At 42.9% G+C, this 23,101-nt stretch overlaps 1 protein-coding gene across 2 annotated transcripts in view; it reads left to right on the top strand.

Moving 5' to 3' along the window:
- Positions 1–13,734: 13,734 nt before the first annotated feature.
- gas2l1 (growth arrest-specific 2 like 1) overlaps positions 13,735–23,101 on the top strand; it is a 109,007-nt gene continuing 99,640 nt past the window's right edge. For both annotated transcript variants that reach the window (XR_010016212.1, XM_063034106.1), the window contains exon 1: positions 13,735–14,908. Coding sequence is in view for 1 of the 2 variants with exons in the window: in XM_063034106.1 (XP_062890176.1) it covers positions 14,297–14,908 (612 nt within the window). In the remaining variant the exon portion in view is untranslated. The remainder of the gene's footprint in view (positions 14,909–23,101) is intronic.

Below are 23,101 nucleotides of genomic sequence, written 5' to 3' on the forward strand. Positions count from 1 at the left end.
ATCTGTGGTATTGAAGCAAATGTCTTTTATTGGTGACTTCTATGGGATTATTTGCATAGGAAAATCAATAAAATTAACTCTATGCTGTATTTTTTCATTTTTGCCTAGTTTTTCCACTTGTATTGGAGTAACTGCTGATTTCACTAACATTTTTGCAAAATGAGCAATTGTGAGGTAACTTCAGGAGGCCTCTTGGATCAACTTCCCATAAGTGTACATTAATTAGTACCCAGCGAATAGAGCTCTGAGCGTGTCTTCTATTAGTTTTTCTGAGATACAGCACAGAGTAGACCCTTCTGGCCCTTCAAGCCATGCTGCCCAGCAACCCCCCAGTTTAACCATAACCTAATCATAGTCAATTTACGACGATTGATTCACCTACCAACTGTGGGAGGAATCTGGAGCATCCAGGGGAACCCACAAGTTCACAGGAGAACATACAAACTCCCTACAGAGGGCAATGGGAATTGAACTCGGGTATTGTAAAATGTGCTAAATCTAGGGTACTGTATTTTCTTAAGTTGGAGTACAGTACCAAATGCTGGTATAATATGGGTTTCTGCACCTACCTATATATTCCCCCCAAACTAACATCTCCAGAATAATCATTTATCAAGTTATTCGTCTCTGATTATATTTTACATGCCAGAACTACACGGAAAATCAGCAAAAATAAAAATTAAAACAAGCAACATACATAAAATGCTGGAGGAACTCAGCAGGCTAGGCAGCATCTATAGGGGGGAAAATTTCAGTCAAAGTTTGACTGGAGTATTGGTGTGGACATTTGTTCAAAAGTACATATTCCTGTACTTTTTGCCATTGATGCTGCCTGGCGTGCTGAGTTCCTTCAGTATTTTGTGTATGCTTGGATTTCTAGCCTCTGCAGATTTTCTCATTAATGAATTAAAGCAACTTGCTTTTGATACAAGTTACTTTTCTTTTATACCGAGAATTTATTTCTTCAACTGTCTGTGTTCACGACTTAAGTAAGATTATAATATGCATAAGCCCTTTATAGATCATTTGCTTATTCAAAAATATTGTGCTGCATGGGGAATTTCTTTTAAATTTGATAAGATTAAGATGTTGCATTTTCGTACATTCCAGTATTTTCTGTGCAAGTTACTATTTTGCACTAGAGTAGAGCTGGATACTCTCAGAATGCAATTTTGAAAAATCAACATAATTGTTTTGTCCAATTTACTGTAGCACAGTTCCACAAAACCTGTTCTGAGTCTAATTAAATGCAATTCCTTGAGACTTTTGTCCCAAAATGTTGTAAGTACTAGCCTTTAATTCTTTTTGTCTCCACACTCTTCCCAGCCAGTCCAGTAAGCATAATACATCTTTTATCAGTGACATCGCCAGCCCTTGTCACTTAGCCATAACTGTTCTTGAATTAGGTGCTTTATCAGGCTATTGCAGAGGATAATTAGAGGTCAACCTAATTTTATGAGACTGGAGAAGAAATCTGGTTCAAAGATTGTAGTGAGCAAGATGGGTTTCAAAATACTAGTTACTTGAATGTATTAGCTGAATTTTAAAAAATTAAAGAAAGTTAAGTGTAAGATATTAATTCAGGTATTTCACTTTGCACTTCATAAAAGTTACAATAGACCAATCGTATAAAACCAGCTTTAATTCATTTGTTAACTTGTGTTTGAGGAAGCATTGGTTTAAGCTAATAACATTGACATGTCTAAAATTTGTCGTTAGTGTTTTCCATAGAAGCTGGAATATCATTTTGAGGTAAGTTGATTTTATAGAATTGGCAACTTTTTTAAAAAATTAAAAAAAAAATACAGCTTCTCAAGGAGATAGTTTCACATGTTAGAGCTGGAGTTTTCATAAAGTTCCATTTGACTTTTTTAAAAAAGTGACTTGTCTTTGAATTTCTAAGAACATCAATTTCTCCATAACAATACCCATTGGAATTACATACATAAAATTAGTTTTACAGAAATGAGATGCTTATTTAGCAAAGTAAAGTTTTACAAATTTTCTTCAGCAACATAAAATTAAAAATTGGATTTCTTTTGCTGAATGTCATTGTTAAATGACTTCAGTACCCTAATTTGAGAGGATATACAAGCAATCTTTAAGAGTTCCATTCAGCTAACTCCTGTGATGAGAGAATTGTCTTATAAAGAATATTTAAGATAATTAGACTTGTGCTGTTTGGAGTTTAGAAGATGAGGGGGTGATCTTACTATTAGAGAATATAGTTTCCTTTGATAGTGTGACAGTTTAATTGTTGACATGCTTTCACTGGTGGCACAAGGGGCATTATAAGGGAGTGATCTATGGAACAGGTACATTGGGATTTCTTTTCAGTGTGGTGTTGAATTTTCTCTAGTAATCTGGAAGCTGGATCAGTGGAGGTATTTAAAAGAGCAGCAGATAAATTTATAAAAAGATTGAGGTATTGAAGCCTATGTTGAACTTGCATGGAAGATGAATATTTGCAGCTGTTATATTCAATGGAAGGCTGCTGATCATATTAAGTTCTCTGCAGGATAAGCCGTTGGACCCCAAGTACATACAAACACCAATTGGAAAATGTTAACACAACTTCAGAGGAGATGCATAGATCAAATGTACCTTTCAAAAGTGTTCTACTAATAGCTAGTGCCACTACATAGTTCGTCTAGAAAACAAAAGGTTTGCAATGGTAGGAAAAGTGTCTGGACTAACCTGAAATATTTAGTTAAAAATTTAAGACTCACCCAGATGCCTGCTCAGAACTAGAAGCATTAGTTATTCTGACCATCTTATTTTTATAGGGAGGGAACTGAAACTGTTCATTTACTACCAGCATTATGTGTTTTATGAGCCACATACCAGTTGTTGGCATCTTTACTCTGAGAAGTGATCAGCCAAGCGTGTTTGGTGAGACTGAATACTGATATAAATTGTTATGCCATACTTGCATCACTGTATTGTCTTAACACAATTTCCCCCTGTACTCCAATCCACTTTTAACTGTTTGACTTATGACAATCACCTTTAAAACATACATTCCTTTTGCTGCTGATATACTTAATTTCTTCCAGTCAAAGCCAGAAACTGAAGCCCTTCCAGGCTTCCTGCTAAGAGCCTAAGCTGAGTTAGCAAATCACTTCTTATTTTCAGTTAATGATCAGCAAGCAGCATCAATAGCAACTTAACCTATCATCTCACATTATCTACAATTTAAAAAGGAGCTTTCAATCAATCAATTGGGTAAAAGAGTTAAAAGAATCGATTTAATGAACCCCTTCACCCTGCCTATATGGGTTACCGTCTTGCCACCAAAGTATTGTATGTCTGTATTTAATGATCTTGACCATTGCTAGTATTTTTGTCAGCTATTTATTACAAACCTATCTCTGTGTGTCTGCCTCTATAATGAAACCAAGTACTTCTAATGTATTTGTTCAGGTGTTTGTTTCTTGGTGGTACCTTCTCCACTTTAAAGGGTAAAGATTGCTGAGCACACACTAACTGAAGTTCTACAAGGCAATCTCTCAAGTCATTCAGCCCTTCAAGCTTGCTCTACCATTTAATATAAGCATGGCTGAAACTTTATTACAATATCTGTGCTCCAACACCACCCCCATACCATCTAATGCCCTTTGTGTTGAGAAATATATATGCCTCTGTAATGGAGAATTCAATTCATTCACCAAAGGAATTTCTCAGTCCTAAATATATTATCACATAGCTCGATTCTGTGACCCAGAGTTCTGGATACCACCACTGCCCGCAAGCCCAGCTGTCAGAAACATGTTTTGTTGATCTCTTGTTCTTCCAAAATGCCAATAAATAGGAAAAGATCCAAGTTCTTTTTATAGGACAGTTTTACCATTCCAGGAATCAGGCTGGTAAACCTTCATTGCACTCCCTAAAGAAAATGTATCCTACGTTAGATAGGAGGCAATGGAGCAACACAGCAGTGCAACAACCAGAGCTCATGCCTTACATCTCTGGTGAATTTCAGCCTGACCTCTGGTGCTAAATGCATAGAATGTGCACACATCTGCCATGGGTCTCCTCCACATGTGATTTCTTGGTCATTTATTTTGTCACATCCCAAGTCGGTAGGTTAATTAGCTTTGGTAAGTCCCTCCCAATGTGTAGGTGAATGGGGGCCTCTGGAAGATTTGATGCCAACATCAGAATAGAATGTAACTGGGCTATAGGTGCTTGATGCTCAGCATGGATTTGGTGAGCTGAGAACTGTTTCCATGCTATATAACTCAAGGAGCAACGATACTCTAGATATAGTCTCACCAAGACCTAATAATTATGACATTTTTGCCCCAATATTCAAACCAACTTGCAATAAAAGCCATGCTATCATGTGCCTTCTTAACTGCTATATCTGCATGTTTGCTTTCTTGGACAGAAATACAAAGATGCCCCCAGACCCACTGCACATCAACATTTCCCAAGCTATACACACAAAGTGCTGGAGGAACTCAGCAGGGCTGCAGAAAGAAAAATGGGTAGATTTAGAGGGTGGGGGAGGGGAGAGAGAAACGCAAGGTGATAGGTGAAACTGGGAGGGGAAGGATGAAGTAAAGAGCTGGAAAGTTGATCGGTGAAATCTTTTTTTCCTCCAGTCCTGCCGAAAGGCCTCAGCCGGAAACGTCAGCTGTACTTTTTTCCACGGATGCTGCCTGGCTTGCTGAGTTCCTCCAGCACTTTGTGTGTGTTGCTTGGGTTTCTAGTATCTGCAGATTTTCTCTTGTTTCCCAAGCTATCACCATTTAAAAAATACATTGCTCTTCTGTTTATTGCTTGCGGAAGTGGAAAACTTCACATTTATTCACATTATACTGTGTCTGCCTTGAATCAGTCAGGATGTTACATTTTCTTACTCACAACATCTTTAAATTACCACACAGTGTCTTTGCACCCTCCTGATGACTCAATCCCATATGGTTTTGTGTTGCCAAATTTGAATTACTTTCAGTACCCTCACATTCATCATTGACATGCTGTATATTGTCAAATCTGGGGTGATCAGCGTCCTAAGAGAGATCTATAGATTCTGCAACAGCTTGAGTAGGCGACCTTGAGCTAAGTTGTTGGGACTTTGCACATGGCTTCCACATGCTCTTGTTGTTTAAACCTGAGGTGCTCAGAGCCATCTCAGATACTCCTTCGCTAATATAAGTGATCACAGAACAGGAATTCATACAAGTCAGTGAGGAGGTTTCATTTTGCAAGGAGGTGACTTTGCCTGATTACTATGTAGCATGTATATCATCCCATATAGAACATCACCTAGGTCTTGCCACTTGTGAACATGTTCAGTCACAACATCTAGAGGATTGCAAATGAAAATGAACACTGTGTAATCACCAACATTGCCACGTCTGATCTTATAATAGAGTGAAATTTATCCTGTTTCTAAATTCTCCATCTACAATAGCCCCCTCAATAATAATTCTTTATAACATTACCTATGTCCTCTGAACTGGTGTACAAATTGTCACTCATCGCCAGCTGCACTCAAGTCCTGATTGTTCTTAAAAATGCAATGGATTTTCCCTCATCCTCCCTAACAATGCCATTTTGTGTCCCCATAATTACCCTATTATTTAAATAAATGATAAATATTCCTCGCTATAGTCCTTATGCTGGTAGGACCTCATATATTTTCAGTTCTATAAACCTGATTCCCACCCCCCATAGCAACTTGCCTCGTACGCAGTTCCTCACTACGTCAGAGAGGTGTGGAGGGAAATCGTACGCTAACCGGAGAAGCTCCGGATGCGATGTACCTTTCCTTTCCTAGCTTCTGATTTGTCACTCAGAGGAGAAGCAGCGAGTCGCTGATCAGATGATCCCAAACCTCTGTTCTTTTCAGCACAATATTGATGTGGTTGGTCCAGATGAGTCTCTGAGTCAAATGCAGTCACCAAGATGAGGACTTGCAGTAGTCATTGAATGTTAAGAATGGGTGGTTAGATTCTTTCTTGTTGGAAATGGTTATTGCATGATGATCTTGTGACTTGAATGTTTTGACTGAATGTTATCTAGGCCTTGCTGCATGTTGGCATAGGTTGAGGAAAAATGAATTGTGCAATCTTCAGCAAACATCTTCAAACACAAACTTATGATGAAGGGAGGTCATTGATGAAAATGATTGTGCTCAGGACTCTACCATGAGGATTTCCTACAGTAAAATCCTGGGAATGGGAAGATTGACGAGACAGCTACAATCATCATCCTTTGTATGAGATATGATCCCAGCCATTGAGTTGTTCTCCCTTTGATGTTCATTGTCTTCAGGGCACCCCGATGCTACACTCAAATACTCTCTCGATGTAAAAAAGCAATTACTTTGAAATTCAGCTCTTCATTCAGTGTTCGGATGAAGGCTGCAACTAGTCTGATGCTGAGAAGTCCTGATGAAATCTGAGACTTCTGAGGATCAGATCTCTTTGCAGAACCTTGATTGTGTTGAGTAGGTTATCGGTGATTAAGTGCAATTTGGTAGCACCATCTACTGTAGCTTCTATCACTTTGCTAATGATTACCAAATTTGATTTGGTGGTAATTAGCTGGATTGGATGTGTCCTGCTTTTTATGAATGGGGCATACCAGGGCAATTTTTCACATTGCTGAGTAAGTGCCAATACTGTACCTATACCAGTATAGCTTGATTAGAGGTGCAGCTAGTTCTTTAGGAAGTACCTAAAGGAAATAACAGCTCGGATCATCAGGGGTGGGTGAGCAGCTGGAAGTCATGGTACATATTTGTACCAACGACATAGGTAGGAAAAGGAAGGAGGTCTTGAAGAGTTAGGTAGAAAGCTGAAAAGCAGGACCTCCAGGATTCCTGCCTATGCCACGTGCCAGAGAGGGCAAGGATTGTATGATATGGTGGATAAATGTGGGGCTGAGGAATTGGTACAGGGGACAGGGTTTCAGATTTCTGGATCATTGGGATCTTTTCTGGGGAAAATATGACCTGTCCGCCAGAGAAAGCAGGATCTCCCAGTGGCCACACATTTTAATTCCACATCCCATTCCCATCCTAATACGTCTATCCACGGCCTCCTCTACTGTAAAGATGAAGCCACACTCAGGTTGGAAGAACAACACCTTATATTTCGTCTGGGTAGCCTCCAACCTGATGGCATGAACATTGACTTCTCAAACTTCCACTAATGCCCCACCTCCCCCTCGTACCCCATCCGTTATTTGTTTATATACACACATTCTTTTTCTGTCTCTCCTTTTTCTCCCTCTGTCCCTCTCACTATACCCCTTGCCCATCCTCTGGGTTCCCCCCTCCCCCATTTCTTTCTCCCTGGGCCTCCTGTCCCATCATCCTCTCATATCCCTTTTGCCAATCAACTGTCCAGCTCTTGGCTCTATCCCTCCCCCTCCTGCCTTCTCCTATCATTTTGGATCTCCCCCTCCCCATCCCACTTTCAAATCTCTTACTAGCTCTTCTTTCAGTTAGTCCTGATGAGGGTCTTGGCCCGAAACATCGACTCTACCTCTTCCTAGAGATGCTGCCTGGCCTGCTGCGTTCACCAGCAACTTTGATGTGTGTGGCTTGAATTTCCAGCATCTGCAGATTTCCTCGTGTTTACCTGCACAATAAGGATGAGTTACAACTAAACATGAGGTCGGCCAGTATCCACACAGGCAGGATTGCTTGAGCTGTTGGGGGGGGTGGGGGAGGAGTTTAAAGTAATTTGGCAGGGGGTTCCACCTTTTCTTCAGGTAGCCCTACTGTTGCTGAGGATGTGGGTGCCCTTGAAGTCTCCTTCATCTATTAGCTAGTTTATTGTCCATCGCCACCATTCAAACTGGATGTGGTAGGACTGCAGAGCTTTGTTCTGATCTCTTTGTGAAATCACTAATCTATTGCATGCATTTTCTATTGCTTGGTGTCCAAGTACTGTAGTCTTGTATTGCAAACTTAACTAGGCTAGTACTATGCCAACTTTAGTGATGTCTGTTGTTGCTTTTGGCAATCCCTTCACATTCATCATTGAATTAGTCTTGATTTGATGGTTTGGTAGTAATGGTAGTGTGAGGGATATAATGGGGCAAGAATTTACAGATTGTGGTGAATTACAATTCTATTGATAGTCTGCAGTGCCTCATATTTTGTCTAGTCTTGAGCAACTAGATCTGTTCTTAACACTGTCTCACTCATCAGCACCAGAAAATGGGAGTCAGGGTCTCTTTAGAATCCCCCCATTTTCTACAAGTCAAAAGTGTGGCCATCAATGCCTATATGAGCCTCACCTGCGTGTCCTTTCATTGGCGTTGTGGAATGCCTCTATTCCAAACCTACTACCTCAACTATCTCTCCCTGACTTTGTAAGATTCAATCCTGCCATGCCATTTAATGTAATCATCAGTGATTTATGGCAGTCTTCAACTCTTCTTCTGTGCCAGTTCCCAATAGCCCTCAATTAAATGATCATTCAAAATGTGTATCTACTTCTTCCTTAACTATTTCTAATGATCTAGCTTCCACAGCTCTTTGGGGTTAGAGAACCCCAGAAATTCCCTCACCACCCTCTTTGAGAAGAAGACTTAATTCTGGCACCAAACCACACATTGGGGTGTGTTCTCCGTTCTTTGATGGGAGTTTGTTTCCACGAGAACTTTGCTGTGGGCACTTCCATAATTGTCAGATGCACTGGCTTAGGGAGAATATGGTCAAGGAGATTTACCCTCCATATTGTTCATTTGCAGTGTGGCAAATTTTTCATTCAAGACTCAGCAAGGTCAGTGATGGCAATACCAAGCTATGTTATGCACTTGGTACATTCAGTAATTCTGATTTTTTTTTAGTATGGAGGACAAGAAATTCATCAGCAGAGGGAGAACTATAGCTTGCAACCAAGGTTAAGTTTCCTTGCCAATGTTCAATGTTCCTGATGCCACACAACCTATAATATTGAGAAACCCAACTCTTGTCTATAAGCCACTACACCACCAACTCTAATGGGGCTATCCTGCCAATGGTGCAAGACATACACAGGCAATGTAATGAAGCTGTCTGGTGCATTGACTGCAAGGCATAATCTTGTGATACCACTACATCAGACCCGTGCATGCTTAGTCACAGTCATAGGGAACTACAGCATAGAAACAAACCCTTTAGCCTATCCAGTCTACACAGACCATTTACACAAATCTATCTATTATTCTCTCAACAATAGGCATCCATTAGTCTCGTGAGACCATGGATTTGCACCTTCGAGGGTTTCCAGGGCGCAGGCCTGGGCAAGTTTGTGTGGAAGACCGGCAGTTGCCCATGCTGCAAGTCTCCCCTCTCCACGCCACCAATGTTGTCCAAGGGAAGGGCATTAGGATCCATACAGCTTGGCACTGGTGTTGTCGCAGAGCGATGTGTGGTTAAGTGCCTTGCTCAAGGACACAACACGCTGCCTCAGCCAAGGCTCAAACTAGCAACCTTCAGATCACTGGATGAACACCTTAACCACTTGGCCACACGCCAACACGTATTCTCTCAACAATCTTAGCAATTCTCCATAGAAATTACCATACCGGCGGTGGGATCACTCTCCCAATTTAGATAGCAATCCTGGGGTATTTGCAAAGGAGGGTTTTGCAGGGTTGGCTCGGTTGTGAGTGACTTTACCTTGGCCATATTTGATGGCTAGGTGGACAATGGGCGCTCTGTCTTGTATCTCTGATAAAGCATTGCAGTTGTGATGTAGTGTAGCTGCATCAGATACAAGATGCTGGGCCACCTCAGGAGGCTTCTTAAAGTCAACCACAAGAAGTCACATGCTATGCCAGGTAAGGATGGATGATTTCTTCCTCTCCAGGACATCGGTAAACCAAATAGGGTTTCATTACAATTGAGATATCTTCACGTGGTCAGTGTGTCTGGTTGACATTTCTCCCAGAATTCAAGAGTATTAACTGGTTTTTAATTCCACACTGGTAGTGCTGGGATTTGAACTCACACCAATAATTATTTGTCCAAATTTCCAGATTACTAATCTGGTAATTTAACCTCCACACCACCATCATTACCTTATAAATATCGTTGTTTCCTCAATAAATGACTATTAATGAATAACTGCCAGCTATGTCTCTTCCGGCCCTACAATGCAGCCAACATCCTAAGTGATCCTGAAAGTAAGAAATTCTGCTTTAAATTAATAAAAATATTTACTATGCTCAATTTTCAGTATCGTGTTACAAAAGGAAACGCCAAAATGAGTGTTAAGGAAAAAAAATCGAAGATCTGAAAAGAAGAACATTGATCAGTCTTTAGCTGCCTAAATATATAGAAAATGCTTTTACATCCAGCAGGCTGTCTGTGCATAACTCCGAATGAACACCAGATGGCGCTGTTGTTCGCAGCTCATGCCCCTTGCAGTGAAATGACGCAAACTGAATACTAGCTTCTGTACAAGATTCCAAGATAGCTTAAATGTCATTTCCAGTACTCAAGTGTAAAGGAGAATGAAATAATTGTTACTCCTGATCCGATACGGCATATAAAAACACGGTAAGATAAGGAACACAATAATAAAAAAAACAATAAATATAAATACATAGGATTATATGTACATAAAGTGACACTAGATACGAGTGAAATTAGAGTTAGAAATATAATTTTATTTTTACATCCATTTCGCAACATAAGAAATTTTTATATTGCGTCTCCGTTGCATGTACAAACAATAAGGAAGGGAAATTGGATATTGCCCAAACACCAAGGTTGTATACATAATTGTTATATATATACATACACAAACAAGCAAATATGCAATCAGATCAATGTGTATTGATAAATCTGATGGCCTGGTGAAAGAAGCTCTCCCGGAGCCTGTTGGTCCTGGCCTTAACGCTGCGGTACCGTTTGCCAGACGGTAGCAGCTGAAAACAGTTTGTGGTTGCGGTGGCTGGAATCCCTGATGGTCCTCCGGGCCCTTTTTGCGCACCTGCTGCTGTAAATGTCCTGAACAGTGGGAAGTTCCCGGTCCACGGATTCGCTCTGCTGTCCGCACCACTCTCTGCAGTGCCCTGAGATTGAGGGTAGTAAAGCCGGTCAGGATGATCTTGATGGTACCCCTGTAGAAAGTCTTGGGGATCTGGGGACTCATGCCCAAGATGTCCGAGATGAACGGAGCGCTATTGTGCTTTTTTTTTCACCACACTGCCGGTATGCACAGTTTGGATCCTCGGTGATTTGTATACCGAGGAACTTGAAGCTACTCACCCTCTCAACTACAGTCCCATTGATGTCAACAGGGGCTAGCCTGTCTCCATTCCTCCTGTAATCCACGATCTACTCTTTTTTTTGGACATTGAGGTGGGGGTTGTTTTCTTGGCACCACCGGGAAAGGGTGTTTACTTCTCATATCATTGCTGAAATAAGGCCTATCACTGTATCTGTACATAAGGGCGACTCTGACAGGAAATGATACAGTAGTGGTGGCGGGGGAGTAGGTTAGTTGGTGGAGGTGTTGATCACCCTTACTGCTTGGGGAAAGTAACTGTTTTTGACTCTGCTGGTCCTGGCGTGGATGCTACACAGCCTCTTCTCTGACGGGAGTGGGGGCAACAGTCCATGAGCGGAGTGGGTGGGGTCCTTCACGATGTTACTGACCTTTCTACGTTACCTGTAGAACTCACAGCTGCAGTGCCAGTATACCACAACAGTATCCTGCACTGACTTAGACGACCTTAATCAGTATATGATGCAGTAGTTGCTTTTAAGGAGGGACAATCAGAATACACCGACACTTGGGCTCTCCACATAATCAAGAAATCCAACAACCCCAGCCCTGGCCCGTCACCATTCAAAAATGGGAAGGAGCATTCTGAATGGTCAGTCCATGCAGCGGGCCGCACACAAAGCCCCCGGTCGGACCATCCACCACCCGCCGGCCCGTCGGGCACCTCCTGCCCCTTCTGAGGAAGCGTGTGCTGTTCCCACAGTCTTTTCAATTGCGGCCTCAGAACCCACAGAATTGCAATGATCAGCGTCCTTCCTAAGAAGGAACCAGTGGGTATCGCGCACCCCAAACCCTGCCTAAACCCGTTCCTTATTCCTGTGCATTTTTGTTATTGAAAGTCTCAGTTTAGTACACCCTTTACAAACATTAAATGACACTGGATTAATTCACTTTAACAGTGACCTGCCTCTATGCAATTAAAATGGTCTCAGGCCACAATCTTTCTCCTATCTATTCCACGATATATTCCTCCCATTAAAAACTTAAATCCCTTCCGGCGGCGGACTTCAGCAGACATCCTGCAGAACACGCAGGGCCCTGCAACCAGAGCTCGCTAAACGGCGCCCTACCGTCCTGAAGTTTGGTAACTCGACACAATCTGCGGACCTCCCAGTCCTGCGTGCTTCCGCAGTGAACTAGCGGTAATCCAGACACTGCGAGTTTGCTGCATTATTTCGCCTCAATCGGGACTGCTCCGGAATTGTAAACTGTGCCCCCAGCCCTTGCAAATGAGTGAATCTGAAAACCCACCTACCCATCTCGACAAAACAACTAAGTTTTGCTGAGAAGCCCTTGGAAGAAAATTAGTCCCACCACTCTCTTTCATACACCGATTTCAATACTGATATGGTGTCGCGGTAATTAATACTGCTTCAATTTATAAGTACAATTGGGACGAAGCGGGGCGCCCGCCCCGATACAAGTCCATCTAAATTTAACACTTGTCTAACGATGTAGCGATAATCAGATATTTATGTCAAGTATGTATGTTATATATTTAAGATAATGACGTTTCCTTTATATCTTAATTTGCATCAATTCAGACAGGGTAATCTCGTGGCAATTGTCCCATGTTCTCGGTCTTTTTAAAGGCCAACTCTGCATTCCCAGACTGCAGCCTCTGCTTAATACTCCATCTGTTCCCAGCCATCTGTGCACTATGGACTCTGCCTTCCCAGTTATATTGCATTATTTAGTGTTATAATATTGTACATTATTGTCCATTTGTTGTCCATTTTTCTATTTTCTATGTATGATTTAAATTTTTAATATTTACTATCGATTTGTAATCCAGGAAGCGGGAGTCGCAGAATCAAATATCGCTGTGATGATTGTACGTTCTAGTATCAGTTGTTTGGCGACAATAAAGTATGAAGTACAATTGCCTACAGGCCAGTATCTAACTGAAAATGAAAGGCCCCGCCTGTCTTTCTCCTTCCAATACTGTTGTTTTCCCCCTCATTCTTAGCAAGCTCCCTTGAGCTAACGTCTGTATTTTCCATCTTCATAAAGTAAATGTCTGCAGTTTGTGTTATACCTTATGACATACAGCCAGTCCTCACGGTACCAAATTAAGGCAACTCCCTTAAAAATATTGGCAAGCGTTGCGGTGGCGTTACTGTTCCCAGCAATTCAGTGAGGTAATGGGACTGTTGCAAATGATTTGCGGACCAATCTAGATCCCTGACACAGGATCAGCAAATTACATCACTGCAGATTTCAGGGCCAAAATATCTACGTGTTAACTAACAACGCGTTCACATAATTTGACTGTTTCTAACGGGAAGCTCGATTTTCTTTTAACCTCGTCTTTGACAGATTGGTCGGCATTTGTTAACTTTGCACACACTCTCTCAGTTGGGCGTGTAAGAGCCCTGCGCATGTGGGCGGAGGTCCGGGGTGGGGGGGGTAAGTGGTCGGTTTCCATGGAGACAGAAGTAGTCAGGATATAAACAGAGACCCAGCTGGGAGAGAAAGCTTGGCGAAAATAATGGAGCAACCGGAAACCTGGCGCTTCCACCCGGAGTGCGCAGGGAGCGTGAGGGGTGCGAACGAGCGCAGCGGAGAACACGCCGGGCGGGCTACCGGGCCGCGTACTCGATAGGATGGGCAGTCGGTAGAAGAGTTTTTGCGCTTGTGTGCGGCTCGCCAGGTGGGTCGCTGTCTGGTTCGCTGGGAGGCGGGTGCTCTGCTCTTCCGATGCGGAGGGAGGAGGGAGTCACGGATGGGGGATGGAAGTCATCTGAGAAGAAACTAGTCATCCCTGGTCAGGGCTCCATCTGAAACCGGCCGGCGCGGCAGTCGGGAAGCGTGGACCGGAGAGGCTCACAGCGCGATGGGAACAGACCGAGAACGGCGCTCAGCGGGCAGAGAGAGAGGCAGGAATCCATCGGAGCGTCCAATCTGGAACTAACCCTCGTTGTGCAAGGGCGGGGGATATTAACCGGAGCGAATCACCTGAAGCCCGGGTTGAGACAGCAATTTAAAGGGGAAGGAGCGAGGAGTGCGGAGGAGTTACAAGGGGAGGGGCCGGCGGCTAGTTGAGGAATATGGCGGAGCAGAAGAACATCCAGTCGGCGGCCAGCAAGAGTATCCGCCCGTTCAGATCCAGCGAGGAATATCTGTACGCTATGAAGGAGGACCTGGCCGAGTGGCTCAACGCCCTGTACGATCTGGACATACACGTGGACTCTTTCATGGAAACACTGGAGACGGGATGTGCTCTGTGCCAACACGCCAACAACGTCAACCAGACTGCCCTGGAGTTTGAGCACAAGTGGCCGGAGACGGCCGGAAGGATGAAGGTTCCCCGCAACGGGGTGACTTTCGCCTCCAAGAACGTGCAGCCCGGCTCCTTCATCGCCAGGGACAACGTGTCCAACTTCATTGATTGGTGCCGGCATGACCTGGGCATCCAGGACGCTCTGATGTTCGAGACCAACGACCTGGTCCTCCGCAAGAACGAGAAAAACTTCGTGCTGTGCCTGCTGGAGGTGGCCAGGCGGGGGTCCAAGTTCGGGATGTTGGCCCCAATGCTGATCCAGATGGAGGAGGAGATCGACGAGGAAATGCGCGATGCGTTGGAAGAGCCGCTCGACGAGAAGACGTTCCGTCCCCGAGTCCAGAGGAGGCTGTGCGACTTCAAAAATCTGGACGCCATGGTAAGATTGCCCATTTCAGGGCAGACCGATCGACAACTGAGCTGCCCAGGGTCCTGCTGTGTTACCGTCTGTACAATTCCCAATTCACCTCGTGGCTCCCTGTTTACAAGTACACGTTGTCACATCACTGTAGGACCAGCCTCCTTTGACAGCGCGCTGAAAGTGCTTCAGTTTTTAGTCCATATTAACCCAATGCTGATCGATCTGTGGGAGCTCTGCTGACTTCGGGTAGCAGTGTACAGAGTCAGTAGCAGAAATATCCGTATCGTTAACAATATGGGCACGTCTAAGGTCACCTTGAGTAAAGTTTGGGCAGTGGTGTGCAGGTTCGATTCTGTATCGGTATATAGTTTTGCTCTGTTGGAACGTGTATTTAGCTTCTGTGATTTTGATGATAATGTCTTGGTTTTGAAAATCTGAGCCCAATAGCGTAGCAGGTTCTAAAGAGATGCCCGACAGACGTTCAGACTCCTCTGCTGCCCTGGTGTGGCTACTGTCAGGTTGGTGCAGCAAATCTCATTCTGCCTGGGTAGCCTCCAACCCAGAGGCATGAACATTGATTTCTCCAATGGTAATTTCTCCCCCCCTCTTTCTCTTTTTTTCATTCCCATTCTGGCTCCCCTCCTACCCCTTCTCACTTGCCCATCACCTCTCTGGTGCCCCACTCCATTATCTTTCTCCTCTGGTCCACTCTTCTCTACTATCAGATTCTTCCTTCTTCAGCCCTTTACCTTTCACCTATCACCTCCCAGCTTCTCACTTTATCTCCCCCCCCATCACCTACCTACCTTCACCCACATCTAGTTCCACAGATCACCTGATAGTTTGTCCTCCTTCCCCTCCTACCACGTTATTCTGTTTTTTTTTTCTCCTTCACTTCCAATCTTGGTGACACATCCAGGCCTGGAACCTCAACTGTTCCACTCCTTTTCATAGATGCTACCTGATCTGTTGAGTTCCTTCAGCATTTTGTGTTTGTTCTCCTGACAAGTGTGACCTGAAACAACAACTCTCATTTCTCTATTCTGAGTAGCTCCAGCACTTTTTTAAAATCATCGTATAAGAATCCCCGAGTCCCTCTATGCTCCAGTCAGGATGTGTGATTGGAGCTGTGCATAGCCAGTAGCTTTTTTTCATAAACAGTCATTGAACCATAAAGCACAGGAATGGACTTCCCCTTTGCTTGCCATTAACAACCCATTTATGCCAGTCCCCCTCTCCTCAGTTCCAGAGCACTGGAAATATTACAGCTGTATAGGACCCTGGTCAGACCCCACTTGGAGTACTGTGCTCAATTCTGGTCACCTCACTACAGGAAGGATGTGGAAACCATAGAAAGGGTGCAGAGGAGATTTACAAGGATGTTGCCTGGATTGGGGAGCATGCCTTATGAGAATAGGTTGAGTGAACACGGCCTTTTCTCCTTGGAGCGACGGAGGATGAGAGGTGACCTGATGGTGGTGTATAAGATGATGAGAAGCATTGATCGTGTGGATAGTCAGAGGCTTTTTTCCCAGGGCTGAAATGGCTAACACGAGAGGACACAACTTTAAGATGCTTGGAAGTAGGTACGGAGGAGATGTCAGGGGTAAGTTTTTTACATAGAGAGTGGTGAGTGCGTGGAATGGGCTGCCAGCGACAGTGGTGGAGGCGGATACAATAGGGTCTTTTAAGAGACTCCTGGATGGGTTCATGGAGCTTAGGAAAATAGAGGGCAATGGGTAACCCTAGGTAATTTCTAAAGTAAATGCATGTTCGGCACAGCATTGTGGGCCGAAGGGCCTGTATTGTACTGCAGGTTTTCTATGTTTATTCAACCCATAGCCTTCCAAACCATTGCATTTCATGCTCCGAGACGGTCACTGCCTCCAACACCACTTCATCAATGCATTCCAGGTTTCAGCCACCCTTGGGGTGGAAAGCAAATTCTCAAATCCCTTGCTGTAAGCCAATACCCTCTTGTCATAGACTTTTCTGCCCAAGTTTTTCACCATCATCCTATCTACACCCAGTGGCCACTTTATTAGGTACACCTGCTCGTTGATGCGAGTGTCTAATCGGCCAGTCATGGGGCAGCAACTCAAGGCATGAAAGCATACGGACGTGGTCAAGAGCTTCAGTTGTTGTTCAGACCAAGCATCAGAATGGGAGAGAAATGTGATCCAGGCGACTTTGACTGTGGAATGACTGTTGGTGGCAGATGGAGTAGTTTGAGTATCTCAGAAACTGTTGATCGCCTGGGATTTTCACGCACAAGAGCCTCTGGAGTTTACAGAGAATGGTGCAAAATAACAAAAAAAAAAATCCAGTGAGCGACAGTCCTTGTGGGTGAAAATGCCTGGTTAGTGAGCAAGGTCAGAGGAGAATGTCCTGAGAGCTTCAAGCTGGCAGGAAGGTGACACTAATTCAAATAACCACTTGTTACAACGGCGGTGTGCAGAAGAGCATCTCGGAATGCGCAACGCATTGAACCTCGAAGCCAATGGGCTACAGCAACAGAGGACCCCAGACATACACTCGGTCACCACTTTACTGCCAGTTGGAACGAGATGAAGAGGAATTTCTTTCGGCCAGAGAGTGGTGAATGTGTGGAATTCATTGCCACAGGTGGCTGGGGAGGCCAAGTCATTGAGTAGGGGGGTGCCTACTCAAGCAGATACTGAGTGTGTATCCTCATAACTTGTACAGGTGAATGTGACTTGGAGGCATAATAATTGCCTTATAAGAGCAAACCTTTTTGTAGGAGTTGGCCAGATGGCCATTATTGACCTTGAAGAATAAAGGGGAATAATGAAAGCATTCTTCTGAGTTATCATGGTTTCAGATGATGTGCTTGGAGCCAAGACAATACCCTGTCAGTTTCCTGCCTCAACTACTTTAATCCCCGGGTACTGGTAATGATTGACCAGTCAGAATGGCTGGTTCAGGGAGTCTGGGATCTCGCCAGGGTGGTTGATTAGCCATTGCCTGGGTTGGAGCAGTCTGTTCCAAACACTGATTTTGTTTCAGTGATCAACACCCTGATGAAAATTATGAAAAAAATATTGGAAGCATAATTCACAAATTAAAGATTTTTTGTTGAAACAGTTGCAAAGCATAAAGCCCTCCTCATGCTAAAACCTGCATGTTTTTATTTTATTGTGTGTGAGTGGATTCAATAAAAATTATCTCCTTGAACTTGGGTTATTGGGGTGTTGTACTTTGAACGGGTGGGACATCATGCATGCCTTTCAGTGAAAACATTCTACATATGCAAGTTACAGTTACTCTTCTATAGATTTGCTAAGTTGACCATTAAACACAAGACTGAGAGGTGACCTCATTGAAACCTATCGAATTTTGAAAGGCGGCGATAGAGTGGATGTGGAGAGGATGTTTCCCAGGATGGGAGAGTCCAAGATCAGAGGATACAGCCTCAGAATAGAGGGGCGTCCTTTTAGAGTGGAGATGAGGAGGAATTTCTTTAGCCAGAGAGTGGTGAATCTGTGGAACTCGTTGCCACAGTCTGCCATGGAGGCCAAGTCATTGGGCATATTCAAGGCAGAGGTTGATTCTTAATTAGTTAGGACACAGAAGGATATGGGGAGAAGGCAGGAGATTGGGGCTGAGGGGGAAAATGGATCAGCCATGAGGAAATGGTGGAGTAGACTCGATGGGCCAAATGGCCTAATTCTGCTTCTAAGGTCTTACAATGACACATCTCTGCATGTGGCAAAGAGTAGAAACTGCCCATTGAACCTTTCAGGCCTGCTTCTCCGTTCAATACAATCAAAGCCTATCCTCTATTTCAATTTAATAATCCTGCCTTCTCCGTGTACTCCTTGATGCCCTTTGTGTCTAGATATTCATCTCACTCTTAAATATCTTTACCAACTTAAAGTCCACTGCCAATATGGTGGAGAATTCCACAGGTTCATGACATTTGTCCTCGTGTCAATCTTATACTGTGATATTGAAATTTGGCTCTAAGTTCCCTAAACTGTTGATAATCATCCTCTCTACATTCAACCTGTTGAGCCATGTATGAAATTTTTGTTTCAATATGGTTTCCTCTCTTTTTAAACCCTAGTGAGTGCAGGTCTAGGGAACCTAATCACTCCTCCTTTATCAGTCCTCCTATTCAAGGGATAAGTCTGATGACCTGCCTTAACTACCTGCATGTTTGCTTTCCTTGACAAGTGTGCAAGGATCCCCAGGTCCTTTAGTTCTTCAACATTTCCCAATCTCGCTTCACTTAAACCGGGGGTTCCCAACCTTTTTTATGCCATGGACCCCCTACCATTAGCCGAGAGGTCTGTGGATCCCAGTCGGGAACCCCCAAAATTAATGTATTTATTTATTGAGATACAGTGTGGAATAGGCCCTCCTGGCTCTTCAAGCCACACCAGCCAGAAATCCCCCTGATTTAATCCCCCTAGCCTAATCACGGGATATCTTGCAATGACCAATTAACCTCCCATCTGGAACGTCTTTGGAAGGTAAGGTGGGAGGAAGCCAGAGCATGTTGAGGAAACACACAGGGAGAACGTAGAAACTCCTTACAGTCAGCGTTGGGAATTGAACCAGAGTCACCTGCACTCTGAAGCGTTTTGCTAATTACTACGCTACTCTGCCGCCGGTATGAACGAATGACTTTGTTTTCCCTATCACAGTGAATAACATTGCATTTACCCAATGTCACATGACCTCCTATGTCATGTATTTTCCCGCTCAACTTGCCTAAAGGTTTCATTTTTAAGTCTCTTCGCATAGTCGTCTTGACCGTGGCCAGTTTCATGTCGTCAGTGAACTTGGAAATACTACATTTGATTTCCTCATTGGGAAAATAAATGGATGAGACCCAAACACTGATCAGGGTAACACCAAAATGGGCATTATCGATCTGCATTAAAGCAGACTGTGATCCCTATCCACACTCATCTCATTTGCATCCATTAGGCCTGTATCTCCTCTGCCTTTCCTATTTTAGTTCCTATCAATACATTTTAAAGATTGTACCACCTACTACATCATCTGCCACACCACCTCAGACAGTTCATTCCAGCTGATCGCCTCTTTTGTGTGAAAGATTCCCTTTAAAGTTGCCTCACTTTAAACTGTGCTCTTTAATTCTACACTCCCCTTCCTGGGGGGAAAAAAGATTATATCTCCCCCTGTCTATGCCCCCCATAATTTTATAATCCAAAGTTCAAAGTAAAATTTATTGGAGTTCGTGTATGTCACCCACATACAACCCTGGGATTCTTTTTCTGCGGGCATATGTAGCAAATCTATAGAACAGTAACTGTAAACAGGAACTATAAATTTCAGGATCTGTAAACAAACTCTGCAAATGCAGATAAATAAATAGTAATAAATAACGAGCTTGAAATGTCAAGGTAAGGGTGCTTAAATGAGTGTAGTTATCCCCTTTTCTTCAAGAGCCTGATGGTTGATGGCTGTAGTTAGTCACACATTCATAGTAGAAAGGTGTCGAGCAGGTACACATCACTGTGGCACTCCTGTGCTAATGAACATTGTAGAGGAGGTGTTTTTTGCCAATTTGAACTGACAAGTCTACAAGTCCAATCTCTTTACCCCATTGCCTCCTGCATGGAGTCTGCTGGCATAATTTCTCAAATCCCAAGTGTTTTTTAATTTGCACACTAACTGCTTAATGAAACTTTATCGAAGACTTCCATATCTCTTTTCCCAATTGTATCCTCAGAGAAACTCTGCCAGTTTTTTTTTATGTATGTTAATCCATTCATCATCCATTTTGGTTTTGTTAACCCAGTTGATACTTTCTGCTAGCACATTTTTATGATAGACTAACAAGGAAAGAAATGTTTCAATTGCCTGTATAACATTTTAAATGTGATTGCCATGCTATTCTCCATGCAAATTATATCCCTGCTTGTGCATCCTTGACTTGCTAATGATTACAGAAGTGTTGAGTTAATGCACAATCAAGTGGATTTATAGACTAAAGTGTTGCCAAATCAATTGCAAATTTTCCATCAGTGATATGATTATGAAGAACTACTTGTTTTAAATCACTAAGAAACCAGTTGAAATGCAATTTACATTTATATAGACACAAATTTGGAGGTCATTTGTTCATTGTATTTGCATCTTTACTGATAGTTGGCATATCTATTTGCATGCGTATCTATAGTCACTGGCATTCCAAGATAACAATCTATTCATTTGTCTGTTTATCCTGTGGTTAATGGATTGCAGAGCAAAAGTGAATTGTTGCTAAACTGGTAAGTCAGCCTGCAAGTGTTGAATGTTGAACAGCAAGAACTCTTGTCATTGACAATGGTTTTGTGCCTTTTTTGACTAAATGCAAATTGCACAATAACTGGTGTAAAATATAAAGTTGTTTGTCCTCTTCAGGGCACAACACCTGAGAAAGACTGCCCAAATTGTGAAGAAAATTCATAATCAGAATCAAGTTTATTATCACTGGCACGTTTCATGAAATTTGTTAATTTAGCAACAAAGCAGTTCAATGCAAAGCATAATATAGAAGAAGAAAAAAAATAATAGTAATAAATGTCAATTACAGTATACATATATTGAATAGATTAAAAATCATGCAAATAATAGAAATAATATATTTAAAAAGTGAGGTAGTGTTCACGGGTTTAATGTCCATTTAGGGATCATATGGCAGAGGGGAAGAAGCTGTTCCTGAATCGCTGAATGTATACCTTCAGGCTTCGGTACCTCCTTCCTGAAGATAGCAATGAGAACAAGGCATGACCTGGGTGATAGGAGTCCTTCAAGAAGGATGCTGCCTTTTTGAGGCAACGCTCCTTGAAAATGCCCTGGATGCCACAGAGGCTAGTGCCCATGATGGAGCTGATTAAGTTTGCAACTCTCTGCAGCTCATTTTGATTCCAGATGGGAATGACTTTGAGTATAATCAGCTTCTGTGTTAAGGCTGGAATACCTGTAGCTAAGAAGATGACTATTTTGAAGTGTCTAGTAATTCTCTTAAAGAATTTTGAATGAAGAGAAGCTGGTTGCACTGATGTGAGCTGATAGCCAAAGGAAATTTATTTAGCGTCTGATTAGAGTAAATGGTGAGATGATAACTTTTTACCCTAAGCAGTGAATTTTTAAATGATTTTTCTTAAGGAATGGAGGAAACATGATTGTACGTTTAAAAGAACTGACCTTGCTTTCAAGAGGAAAAACATTGTAGTACTTTGGAGGGTGGCATCAGACTGGGGTCAATTCGATAGCTCTGTTAAAGGAATAAGGCAAAAATACTGGATTTTGAAGTTGAATATGGGAAACTTGAAATAATAGCAGAAAATGTTTGGAAATTCTACTCAGATCAGAAAGTGCCTGGAGGGGGGAAACCTTTTAACAGGTTCAGGTAAATGGCCATCCATTTATGATGGACTGACTTGTCTCCCTGTGTACTGTAATGACGGGGTGAAAATCTCCAGGTTATCCCACAGGGTGAGCTGACTGAAGAAGAGTCAGGGTAAAATTTATTATCACTGACAAATGTCATGAAATGTGTTGATTTGCAGCAGCAGTACAGTGCAAAGCAAAAAAAATTCTATAAGTTACAAAAATAGTGAAAAAGACAAGTCGCGAGGTGGTGTTTATGGTCCGTTCAGAACCTTGGCGGAGGGGAAGAAGCTGTTCTCCAAATGTTGACTGTAGGTCTTTAGATTCCTGTATCTCCTCTCTGGTAGTAATACGATGAGGGAATGTACTGGATGGTGAGGGTCTTTAACGATGGATGACACTTTCTTGAAGATGTCCTTGTTGCTGAGGAGGTTTGTGCCAATGATGGAACTAGCTGAGGCTACAACTGTCTGAAGGCTCTCGTGATCCTGTGCATTTGGAGGCTCCAACCAGTCAGAATGCTCTCCATTGTAGGTCCATAGAAATTTGAGTGAATCTTTGGTGACATGCCAAATCTCCTCAAACTCCTAATGAAGTAGAACCAGTAGCGTGCTTTCTTTATGACAGCATCAGTATGTTGGGCCCAGGATAGATTGTTTGAGATGTTCATGCCCAGGAACTTGAAGCTGTTCACCCAAAGCTCCAATTGTTGCTCTGAGCTTTCTGAACATCTCAAGTTCTCATCAAATCCCTGGGTAAGGTCCACCTGGATTTCCACTTGGTTTGGCGCAGGTGCTAAGTGAGATCAGTTGAGGATGTGATAGACCCGACTGCAATGTC

Source organism: Mobula hypostoma, chromosome 27, assembly GCF_963921235.1.
Source record: "Mobula hypostoma chromosome 27, sMobHyp1.1, whole genome shotgun sequence".
Lineage (NCBI taxonomy): Eukaryota > Metazoa > Chordata > Chondrichthyes > Myliobatiformes > Myliobatidae > Mobula > Mobula hypostoma.